General features: G+C 39.9%; 2 protein-coding genes across 5 annotated transcripts in view; one reads left to right on the forward strand and one right to left on the reverse strand.

Moving 5' to 3' along the window:
* Nucleotides 1–12843, forward strand: part of LOC138751903 (5'-AMP-activated protein kinase subunit gamma-2-like) — a 621068-nt gene that overhangs the window by 255786 nt on the left and 352439 nt on the right. Inside the window, exon 1 of one of the 4 annotated variants that reach the window (XM_069914839.1) lies at nt 845–895. The exons of the other annotated variants lie outside the window; for them this stretch is intronic. Coding sequence (XP_069770940.1) covers nt 860–895 — 36 coding nt within the window. The 5' untranslated portion in view covers nt 845–859. Of the gene's footprint in view, nt 1–844; nt 896–12843 lie in introns of those variants that run through there. 4 annotated transcript variants of the gene reach the window in all.
* Nucleotides 9339–11630, reverse strand: LOC138753870 (uncharacterized). The gene is made up of 2 exons (XM_069917399.1): nt 10082–11630; nt 9339–9521 (listed from the first exon to the last, which is right to left on the reverse strand). Exon 1 carries the CDS (start codon nt 11519–11521, stop codon nt 10187–10189), a length of 1335 nt encoding a protein of 444 aa, XP_069773500.1. The 5' UTR covers nt 11522–11630; the 3' UTR covers nt 9339–9521; nt 10082–10186.

Genomic DNA, 12843 nt, shown 5'->3' on the forward strand with positions numbered 1-12843 from the left:
GTAGTGGGGACGAACTCCCACTGCTACACAAATGCTCTTCATTGTCTGAGTCCTGAAGGTGGCTGACTACCCAGTACCACGGCACGGCAACTCTTGTGACGCTGCTGGCACCAAACTGTATCGACTTTCATTGTTCCTATGGACCTGTTATTAGCATGGAGAAGGGGGTCCTACAGCAAGGACAACAGAGAGATCTCCATATGAACTCTGACCTGACTTGCACCCTGGAGAGGCTACTCCAACTTTTTACCACAACCAATGGAGGCCACACACACTGTTGGTGGGGGTGTAATTTTACAGGTGTTCAATTTTCCAATTTCATATGCATTCCATGTTTCTTTTCAGTGATCACATCTGCAAGTTCCCATTCACATATTAACTGAAGGAATGACACATTGCTGTAGATAAACTTGAAATGGAGGGTGTTGTGCAGCATGGAAATTGAAGGCAGTTGTTAAAATAAGTTGGTACATTGGCACAACACTGAGGGCTGAAGGGCCTGTAGAGTGCTGTAGGTTTCTATGTTCTATGTTTAGCCACTTTTTAATGGGCTCATAAATGCAAATTATACTTTATTATTGTAATATTCCTGTAGTTAATGCAACCTAATTGTATTGCAGTTAATACATTACCATCCTGTTCATTGACTCGAGGCTCCCTAAAGACAAAGTTTTAAGCCTAGAAGCGCAGACCCATTGGGTTGCTGTTCCAGATTTTGAAAGATGTCATAGTTTGATGATAAAGAGGGTCTGAATCTGGTGGTGCATGATCTCATACTTATGAATCTTCTTTCTGGCAGGACGGGGGTGAAGAGGGTATGGGGCGGGATGTGTCTTAATTTGATGGCTGCTTTTACAAGATGGAGGGAACTGGAGACAGAGTCAATGGAAGTGAGGTATGTGTGATGGCTGTTACATTCAAAACCATCCGCAGCTTCTTGTGGTCGTAGCTCTCGTAGAACATAGAAATCTACTGCACAGTACAGATGCTTCCAGCCTGCAGTGTTGTGCCGACCTAATAACCTACTCTTAACAACTGTATCTGGAGAAAGGTGATAATTAATAAAATTATATTTTTAATAATAATTTAGAGTTACTGCACAGTAACAGGCCTTTCTGTGCCACAAGCCTGGGCTGCCCAATTATAACCATGTGACCAATCAAACTACTAATCCTGTATAAACCTGGAGAGCCTCAGCTAGTCAAACAGTGTCCTTTATGTAGCAAAGATAATACTGTATGTCTTTGAAATGTGGGAAGAAATTGGAGCCTCACCTGTAGTCTCTCCACCCTCCGAGTTGCTCTGCCAGCGCTTTTCGCAAACCTCACCCCTGGCTGGAAGCCTGTGGCCACCAAAAGTCGGCAATGTAGTTATGAACACAGGAAATTTATCACAAGTGAGGTGCGCAGACTGCTGGACGAGGGCATTATCGAACCTAGCTCGAGTTCCTGGAGGGCCCAGGTGGTGGTTGTTAAAAACGGGAGAAGCCGTGGATGGTGGTTGACTACAGCCAGACAATCAACCGCTTCACGCTTCTGGATGCGTACCCCCTTCCACGGATCACAGATGTGGTGAATCAGATCGCCCAATACCGTGTATTTTCCACCATTGACTTATCATCAGCTCCTGATCAGCTGAGAAGTCCGACCTTTCACAGCCTTCGAAGCAAATGGGCGGCTGTGTCAATTCCTTAGGGTACCCTTTGGGTTCACAAATGGCGTCGCAGTCTTCCAGTGGGAACTGAACCAGATGGTGGACCAGAACGGGCTGACTGCTACTTTCCCATATCTAGACAATGTCACCATCTGCGGCCATTACATGGAGGATCACGATGCCAACCTTGAGAAATTTTTTCAGACTGCAACTCGGCTGCACTTGACCTACAATTTTGACAAGTGTGTCTTCCGGACCACTCTGCTCGCAATTCTGGGGTGTGTGGTGGAGAACGGGGTGGTCATGCTGGACCCTGACCGCATGCATCCCCTCATGAACTTCTCCCCCCCCCCCCACACACACACCCAGAAGGCACTCGGACGCTGCCTTACTACGCCCAATGGGTTCCACACTATGCCGACAAGGCATGGCCACTCATTAAGACTACCTCCTTCCCCCTGTCAACTGAAGCCAGAGCGGCCTTCGACTGCATCAAATCGGACATCGCTGCTGCAATGCTGCACGCCATCAACGAGTCCATTCCGTCCAAGTCGAGAGCGATGGGTCCGACTTTGCACTGGCAGCCACTTTGAACCAGGCTGGCTGGCCTGTAGCCTTTTTCTCCAGAACCCTCCAGGGTCCTGAGAGCCGACACTCCTTTGTCGAGAAGGAGGCCCAAGCCATAGTCGAAGCAGTACATTGTTGGAGACACTACCTCACTGGCAGGCACTTTACACTGCTGATTGACCAACGTGCGGTCTCCTTCATGTTTAGCAATACCCAGCGAGGTAAGATCAAGAATGACAAAATCGCCAGGTGGAGAATCGAGCTCTCCACCTTTAATTATGACATACTGTATCAACCTGGTAAACTCAATACCCACCAGATGCGCTCTCCAGGGGGACTTGCGCCAACATACAACTGGACAGGCTGCAGAGACTCCACGAGGAGCTCTGTCATCCATGGGTCACTAGGTTCACGCACTTTGTCAAAGCTCGCAACATGCCCTACACGGTCGAGGAGATTCGCTCCATGCCCGAGCCTGCCCGGTGTGCACTGAGTGCAAGCCCCACTTCTTCTGTCCGAAGAACACTCACGTCATCAAAGCCACTCGCCCCTTTGAGCGTCTCAACGTAGACTTCAAGGGCTCCCTACCGTCGACCAACCGTAACATCTACATCCTTACGGCCATCGACGAGTACTCCTGCTTCCCGTTCGCTGTGCCCTGCTTGGGCATGACTGCCTCCTCAGTCATAGAGGCCCTGCACAGCATCTTCGCCATCTTTGGCTACCCCAGTTACATCCACAGTGACAGGGGGTCCTTGCTTATGAGTGCAGAGCTGCGGCAGTACCTAATGGACGGGAGGGGGGAGGTAGGGAGGGTGGGATGGGAGGAAGGAGGGGGGTGGGAGAAAATGGCACTGTATATATTTGAAAAGGAAAAAGTATGTATCATGATTAATGTGGTTTATGGTGTGAAAAATAAAAATTTTTTAAAAAAAAGCAGGACCACCACTATAACCCACAAGGTAATGGACAAGTTGCAAGAGAGAATGCCACTGTCTGGAAAGTGGTTACGCTTACCCTCCAGTCCAAAGGTCTCCCCACCTCTCACTGGCAGGATGTGCTCACTCGTGCCCTACACTCCATCCGCTCCCTCCTATGTACCGCGACTAATGCCACCCCCAATGAAAGGATGTTCTCTTTCCCGAGGAAATCCAAATTAGGAACGACCATACCAGCATGTCTCACGGTTCCTGCATTATGCCTACGTTGAGTACCTGAACGGATGGGAGGACACAGTCTCGGTAAGGGACCTAGCCCAAGCCGGATCAGGCGCAGCAGTGCCTTTAACCCAACCTCCCCCTGTTCCTTCTCCCCCAGGTCATGTGCTTGAACTGAGGGACCAGCACCACCCCACCAGCTCAAGCCAGACTGTCGACAACGCCGTCGGGGAATTGAGCAAAGCAGTGGCTGCACCCTAGGGGGCTGCTGGCAACACGACTCTGGCGACCCAAATCCCGGCGCCATGGCAGTCATGCCAAATGGTCGGGCCCCCTGACTGGTACAGCCCCTAACCTCCATCTACCCCGGGGACAGTTCTCAAAGAAGGGTAAATGTGATAGGACAGATTCTATCACCAATGTGTCTATGTACAGATGTTAGTTTAGGATGACTGTGATTGGCTGAGAGTGTAGCCACACCTACTGGCAGGTCTTAAAGGATTGCTCCTAGCCAGACCAGGTCATTCTGGACTGGTCGACCTACTTGTGATATGCTCCAGTCTTTTAGTTAATCTGGTTTGGATCAACAAGTCTGGTTCTTTCGACGCGCTCTACACTGGAGCACCTTGGGAAAACCCATGAAGACACAAGGAGAGCATACAAACTCCTTACAGATAGCACCGGATTCAAACCAGGGTCGCTTTCGTGGTAGCAGCTTTGCGCTAACCATGATGCCACTGTGCTGCTCAAATTTTAGATTTTTCAAATAATTAAACTTCTAATTTGTTTTAATGATACCGCTTGGTAGAAGGCTATTCCAGCCATCATAACCTGTGTCGCCCAATTTAAAAACTGACCTACATTTTCAGGTTGGAAGGAAACTGAAGCTTGCAGAGAAAACCCAGGGCAAACATTTAAAGCTCCTTTTTTTTCCTTTTATAAAGGTGATGTAGTCAGTGATTAGAAGGAATCACATTAATATAAATTTACAGTATTTCATTTACACATTGTTTACACATTCAAATTATTAAGATTGTCATGTAATAATACAGAACATGCAATATTACATGAAATTGCCTTCTGGCTTCCATAAGGCAAAGAGTTGCCATTAGAGTCACCCAGAGTGCCTTACAGTAAGAGAGAAAGAGAAGCTAAAGAGTCCCTTTAAAGACAGAGAGTCCGTGGATTCACTTCCAGTGCTCCTGCAGTATCTGCAGTCCCACAGACTCTTGTTCGATCAATTGGCAACCCAAGTTTCAGATCCAGATCTATAAAGAGATGAGGGGGAGAGGTGGGACAGAGGCTGGTGGGATGATGGGTGGAACCAAATAAGGGGGAGGGGCAAATGAAACCAGATGGAGGGGGAGAGGGAGGAAGAGAACAAAACAGGTCAAAACTATTGACAGTACTTCCTTCTTTCATTAAAATACAGAGTCTTATTTGGTTTTTTTTAAAGACTTTATTTAAAATTTTATAACATGAATACAATAAAGAATTACATTTAAATAAAAGTAGAAAAAAATAACTTAAAAAGGTATGATTACAATATTACATCAGAAAACTACACAAAATAATCCCCCCCCGTTAATTGTAACACAATATTAATAGTCTAACTTAAAATTAGTCCAACCCTCCCCCCCAAAATAAAGAGTGAAGATTTAATAAAATTGACAATATATATGAAAAAAAATACCCACTTACAAAAAAAAGAGATAAAACTTAACCTAAAACAATTCTAACAACAGCAAAAAAAAATTGTCAATACTAAAATATCACACTTAAACATATATTTAAATCAAACTTAAATGCATATAATTAGCAAACGGAGTCCACTTTAACTTATAAAAAGACATCTTATCCTGAATTGAAAAAGATATCCTTTCCATAGTCAAACAAAATTTCATTTCCAAATACCACTTATCTAAAGTTAGTATATTTCTATCTTTCCAAGTAAGTGCTATACATTTCTTAGCCACAACTAAAGCTAAATAAATAAATGAAATCTGATAATCCTCTAAACCTAAATCGATTAATGATTGCATGTTCCCTAATAAAAATATATCGGGATCTAATACAAGATGGATATTATATAAACTGTTAAAAACAGATTGAATACCTTTCCAAAACTGTTGCAATCGATCACAAAGCCAAACAGTATGCAAAAAAGTATTGGCCGTCTGATCACATTGAAAACAAGAATCCAACTTACTAAAACCAAATTTTTTAAATTTCTCCGGCGTTAAATATAGCTGATGAATAAAATTATAATTAATCATCGCTAGTCTAGCATTAATTAATTTCCAAATACTATTCTGACAAATTTCCATCCAAGCTTCTTCAGCTATTTTATGTCCTAAATCTTTTTCCCATTTCAACTTATCTTTATCCCAGTCTTTTTCACTATCAATTTCTTGTAAAATCCAATACAAATCAGATATATATCCCTTTTTTTGTATTGAAATTACATATTCTTCAAAACTAGATTCAGGCAATAAAATCATATGTCGACCACATAACTGTTTTACAAAAGATCTTAATTGATAATATACAAATATAGAATTTGCACTAATATCATATTTCCTTTGTAATTTGTCAAAGGAACAAAAACAACCCTCAGAAAAACAATCAGATAAATTTTTTATTCCCTTCTTTTCCCATTGTTTCAAAGTGGCATTAGAGACCGTAAAAGGAACAAATTGATTATTATATAATGGCAATCTTCCAGAATATATATTTTTAAGTCCCAATTTTTTAAGTTTACTTGTCCATAAATTCAATAAATGTTTCAATATTGGCACATCATAAGTTCGTAATAAATTTTTATTCCATCGAAACAAAAACTCATGAGGAAATTTTTCTAAAATAACCGCCATTTCTATCTTTACCCAACTAGGTGGGTTGTCCATATTCATTAATGCACTAAGAAATTTGAATTGACCTGCTTCATAATAATGCTGAAAATTCGGTAATCTTAAACCTCCAAATTGAAAATCCCACATCAATTTTCTCATTGCTACTCTCGGAAATTTTCCCTTCCATAAGAATTCTCTAATCGCTTTATATAAAACCTTAAAAAAACTTTTTTTGTAAAAAATAAGGAATTGATTGAAACAAATATTGTATTCTAGGAAAAATATTCATTTTTATGGTATTAATCCTCCCTAGTAAACCCAAAGGTAGATCCCTCCACCTAATCAAATCTAATTTAATCCTTTTTATTAAAGGAAAATAATTAATTGAATATAATTCTTGAAATTCCGTATTAACATTAATTCCTAAATATTTAATTTGTGTAGTCCACTTCACATTTGTAATATTTTTATATACTGAATAATCACCTTTACAAATTGGTAAAATTTCACTTTTAGCCCAATTTACTTTGTAACCAGATAATTGGCCATAAATTTCTAAACATTCTTGAATTGCAGGTAAAGAAATATCCGGATCCACCAAATATAATAAAACATCATCAGCAAATAAATTAATCTTATATTCCTCATTCAGAACTCTCATACCTTTAACATTTTCATTTTGACGTATTAATTGTGCTAAAGGTTCAATAACTATAGCAAATAAAGCAGGTGACAACGGACATCCTTGTCTAGTAGATCTTGTCAAACTAAAAGATTCTGAAATTTGTCCATTAACAGCAATTCTAGCCTTCGGGCTATTATATAAAGCCTTTATCAATCCAATAAATGAAGAACCAAAACAAAATTTCTCAAGTACTTTGAACAGAAACTTCCATTCCACTCTATCAAAAGCCTTTTCTGCATCCAATGAAACCACTATTGGATAATTCAACTGAAATTTAGATTTATTTATCAAGGTTATTAACCGTAAAATATTATCTGACGCATACCTGTTTTTTATAAATCCCGTTTGATCACCATGTATAATTTTAGGCAGATATTGAGCTAATCTATTAGCCATAATTTTAGCTACAATTTTATTATCTACATTTAACAACGAAATTGGTCTATAAGAAGAAACCTGTAAAGGGTCTTTATCTTTTTTTGGTATATCCGTAATTATTGCGTTAGAACAAGACTCAGGTAATTGAAAAGTATTGTAAGTTTGTTGTAATACATCCTTATAAATAGAAGATACATCAGCATAAAAAACTTTATAAAACTCTATAGAAAACCCATCTTCACCAGGTGCCTTTCCATTCGGCATGTCTCTTATTGCCCTTTCTATTTCATCTTCTGTAAAAGGTTTATCTAACTCTTGTCTATCTTCTTGGTTCAATTGTGGCAAGTTAATATTTTCCAAGAAAGAATCTATTGCGTCTCCAGTTACATCTTTACATTCCGAAGTATACAATTGTTTATAGAAATTACAAAATTCCTCATTAATCTCCTTTTGATTAAAAGTAATACCTGATTTCTTTCTAATCGCTGGTATAATCCTAGATATTGTTCCTTTTTTAATTGCCATGACAAAACTTTATGAGCTTTCTCACCCCATTCATAAAACTTATGCTTAGTTCGATTCATTAAACATTCAAACCGATATGTTTGTAATTCATTATATTTAAATTTTAAATTAGTTAACTGATTCTTTTGCGTTTCGGTAGCATGTTTTTGAAATTATTTTTCAGTAGCAGTTATCTTTTCCTCTAAGTCTTCAATCTCTTTAATTCTCTCCTTCTTTACTTTAGAGGCATAACTGATAATTTGACCTCGCAAAAAAGCTTTCATTGCATCCCATAAAACAAAATGACTAGAAACAGAATTACAGTTAATACCAATAAAAATTTCAATTTGCTGTTTTAAAAAACTAATAAATTCTGGTTTTTGCAATAGCATAGTATTAAATCTCCATCTTGAAGCTTTCTGAACATCTTGTGAACTTAAATATTCTAATAATAATAATGAATGATCTAGCCTTTGTAAGGTAAAAACATCATGAGATGGGACCGGAGAAGGAGTCACCCAGTACTAAGGAGTAACAGAATGCAGATGTGACCTTGTACACTCAAACACCTTAAGGACTTTTCTTTTATCTGTAACCACTTACGTGTTACAATCCTGGCAGGTGACGACCTTCAATTATGGTCGTCTAATTTGTCCGATCTCCAGTTCTTACTGACAATCATAAAGATTTTAAAAGAGAGAATTTTGTTAAAACAGGCTTCTCTGGACCTTTTTATCAGCCGGCTGAGATGATTGTCAAGAAAAACATAAACTGTCGTCCAGTGTCCACTCACCCATCACGTCGGGGTCACCAAATTGTTAGGTCTGCTTTGTTCATGAATGAGTGAGTCAAACACCAGACTGAGTCGAAATCAAGGTTCTTTGTTCTTTATTACCAGATTGTAACACATGCAACTAACAGTGTTAGTTGGAGAAGGCGCATTCTGCCGTTATCAGCAAGTGGTGTTTTTTTATACCTCAGGATACGTACTTAGTAAATTATCATACCATTACATTGTCCAATGAATAAACTGTTGCTATCCTTCTCTGTTAGTCTGCTGCACATCATTCTTGTTAGTGCCAAGCTTATCTTGAGTGTACAAGGTCACATCTGCATTCTGTTACTCCTTAGTACTGGGTGACTCCTTCTCCGGTGCCATCTCATGACGTTTTTACCTTACACCTTATACTCCACAGATGTAACCCTATCCTGCAAATGTGCTGATATTAAAAAATAATCAATTCTAGAAAAAGAATTATGTCGCGAGGAATAAAAAGAAAAATCTTTCTCTGTAGGATTAACTCTTCGCCAAATATCAATTAAATTCAAATCTGTCATCATATTAATCACTTGGATTGCCATCTTAGACTTCTTAATTACTCTTGGATACTTGTCCAATAAAGGCTCCAACACCACATTCAAATCTCCCCCAATCATCACATTAGAGTTCGATTGTCCAAGTAATAAAGACATATCCACAACAAAACCTGTATCTTCAACATTAGGAGCATAAACATCAAGCAAAGTCCATGCCTCATTAAAGATTGTACAATTTAATTTTAATAATCTTCCACCATTTTTCTCTTCATTCTGTAACTGAAATGGTAGATTCTTATGTACCAAAATTGCCACACCTTTTGCCTTAGAATTAAACGAAGAATAAAAAACTTGCCCAACCCATTCACGTTTGAGTTTCAAATGTTCCTTATCTGTTAAATGAGTTTCCTGTAAAAAAGCAACATCAACTTTTAATTTTTTTAAATAAGCAAGTACTTTCTTACGCTTAATTGGATTATTTAAACCCTGAACATTAAGAGAAGCAAACTTCAATTTAGACATTTCTTACACTCAATAAAACACAACAACAAGAAACAAACAAAAAAAGGAAAAAGAGAGAAAAAAAAGAACAAAAAAAGAAACCCCCCCAAAAAAAAACCCTTAATTCCCCTTTGAAATTACAACCAAAAACTAAAAAAAATAAAAAAAGTTATATATAAAATTTTTTAAATTATTTAAAAAAGATAAAAAAAAAGCTTCACTCCCTAACCCAAAAATTAAAAAGAAAAAAAAACAGGTCAGAGGTCACAATTACCTCCTCCTGTTTAAACCGCCTAATGCGGTAACTCCCCCAAAATATAGGGTGTGAGATAACTCACACGCAGCTGATGACTTCTGGAAATTGGTGCCCACCCAGTTCCCTCTCCCAACTCCCATCGCTATTTAAAATCTTCTCAACAAAAATAAAATATATTTTTTTAAAAATTTTTAAAATTTTTTTAACCAACTTTGCCATTGCGACCACCGTTTCTTCCATTTCTTCCAAAAATCAAATTCCCTTCTTGCAGCTCTGCCCCCTTTGGAGACCGTGGAGGACTACGTCGTTCCTGGAATTACGTAATTGGTAAAGACTGAGCAAAATCCATAGCTTCTTTACGATTACCAAAGAACTTTGGTTGATATCCATCCTGAAAAATCTTCAGTACCGCAGTGTATCTAAATGTTGCCTTATATCCTTTTTTCCACAATAATTCTTTCACAGAATTAAATTCGCGTCGTTGAAACATAATTTCCTGACTCAAATCCGGATAGAAGAAAACACGATTACTCTGAACCATCAAAGGAGATCTGTTTTGCTGTGCATTTCTAATAGCCATATGTAAAATAGTCTTTCTATCACAGTAATTTAAACAGCGAACCAGAACAGGTCTTGGATTCTGTCCTGAGAAAGGTCTACTTCTCAAAGCTCTATGAGCCCGTTCCAATATTAAACCTTCAGGAAACTTATCTTGTCCCAACACTTGTGGAATCCATTCAGTGAAAAATTTTCTTGGATCTGACCCTTCTATGCCTTCTGGCAAGCCAACAATTTTCACATTATTCCGTCTGGATTGGTTCTCCAAATAATCAACCTTTTTTGCTAAATTTTTATTCTGAATCTGTAGCATTTCAATTGTTTTATTCACATCTTGCAATTGATCTTGTACATCAGATAATCCTTGATCACACATCTCAAGTCGTTCAATAGTTTCGACTTTAAAAGCTCCATAATCAGCCATCTGTTGAGTATTGACATCCACCAATGCATTAATCTTAGAAATAAGATTATTCATAGAATCACCTAAATGCATCATTGAAGAAAATATCTTATGTTCAAGACTCTTGAAAAGTATATCAACATCAGTAGATCCAGACATGGTGGGATCCTGCTGTTCTTGTGGAATCAGAGGACCTTCTATCCCTTCTTTTAATTTAGTAGCTTTTCTTGCAGTTTGACTCCGTGTAAGAGCCCCTGTCACAGACCCCCCAGAAGTGTCAGGAGGCTGATGATCAGGGTTATCTTTGATCCAAACCTCCTTTAAAAGCTTCGTTACGTCAGTATCTGGAAGAGCTGTTATAACTGGTGGTATAGCAGTCAAATAACAACTCTTTAACTCTCCAACTGGTGGCGCCCCAGCTAATTCAGTAGTCAAAGTCTCAGTAGACGTTGTTTGAAATACTGGCATCCGGCCAGCCCTTTGTTCTAAAGACTGTTGAAAACGACCTTCAGAAAGACTTACGGAATCAGAACGGAGCTCCAAGGCCAAATTCTTCGCTTCTTTTCCTGGATCCATTTCACGCTGAGTCGTGGCTTTTTGTAAACAAGCAGGCTCAGATAATTTCGGAAAATATAATTTTTTAACAATCTGTTGATGTTTCCTTTTACTTTTTTTTAACAAATGTACCATTAGGTATTAATTCAACACCTCATACTATTTATAAACTTTAAAAAAAAGTTTTAACGGGCACTTAAAGACAAAACAATAAGTTAGAGTCAGGAGAGGACTGGAAGGCACGTCCGTTCCTTACGCCATCTTGCCACGCCCCCCCCCCCTCCCCCAGTGTCTTATTTGTTGATGTAACTCGAAAGGTTGTCATAGCTGAAGGGTGGTAGTGGGGACGAGCTCCCACTGTTACACAAATGCTCTTCATGGAATGTGTCTTATACAACCTTTGACAACTAAATCAAAATCCTGGCCTTCATGTGTGACATAGTTCATATGCCTGGCGGAGCTGTTCTCATTAACAGGATAAGGGGCAAAGGCAGAACACTGGTTTCTTGAAACCAGTTGCTCTGGCAGATGGGGCACCATGGAAGGTAACTCAGTCCTCCGACAAGATCAGGAAGCCTTCAGCGCCAGAAGCCCTTCTTGCCCTCAGCACCCTCTTGACACCTGACAGTGATAGCTGGTTCCTATGAACCAGTCTGCAACAGCCTGCAGCCTGTGTGGGTCCCCTGACCACAAGTCACCCTTCAGCCGTTGAGCCCCTCGCTAGTCCACTGCCATAGTCACTATACTGTAGGGTTGTCCCCTCTGCCTCTCCTTCTCAATAGGGGGTGTTCTTCATGTTTCTGGAGCCTGCACTGGTCCGATGCTCCCCCGGAGTCTGCAACCCTTCTTGGCCGCTGCTGAGCACAGGCGCTGCCATCTTGGGCACAGACCTCTGTGGTCACAGGATTTTACTTACAAACACTGCCGGCTTCTTTAACAGGCTGTTTAAAGCCTGTACGGAGCTGTTGGCATTACATCTAGGCAGTTGAACCCTTCAGAGCAGAGCTGTGTCTCTGTTCCCGGGTCCACACCACTGGTGGCAATGCCGTTATAACAGATCCGGCGGTGCCGCCATTTTTCTCAGTATATGGATCGTCCCCACCCAGAAAACACTCGAGCCCCTATGGTGCCAACCTGAAACAGAAATCCCCCATCATACCCACCTGCTCTTTCTCCATGGAAACATGAGCCAGGACATAACCCAGGAAAAGGGGCAGGCAGTCAGCCCAGTCGACGTACAAATTCCTTAGAGACGGTGCAGGATTTGAAGCCAGGCTACTGATGCTGCAATAGCGCTGTATCCTGGCTTAATAAAACATCATGAAAGGCAGCTTATGTCTTTCTTCTTCGATCAACTTAATCTTACCAAATCAACTTTTTTGTTCAGCCATTGAGACAAAACCAGAAATTGCTAGAAATACTCATCAGGTCAGTGTGAATTTAGAAAGCAAAACAGA

The sequence above is a fragment of the Narcine bancroftii genome, chromosome 1, assembly GCF_036971445.1.
Source record: "Narcine bancroftii isolate sNarBan1 chromosome 1, sNarBan1.hap1, whole genome shotgun sequence".
NCBI classification, from domain to species: domain Eukaryota; kingdom Metazoa; phylum Chordata; class Chondrichthyes; order Torpediniformes; family Narcinidae; genus Narcine; species Narcine bancroftii.

Coding starts and splice junctions, on each gene's coding strand:
- LOC138753870 (XM_069917399.1), bottom strand. CDS start 11,521: ATGGTACATTTGTTAAAAAAAAGTAAAAGGAAACATCAACAGATTGTT.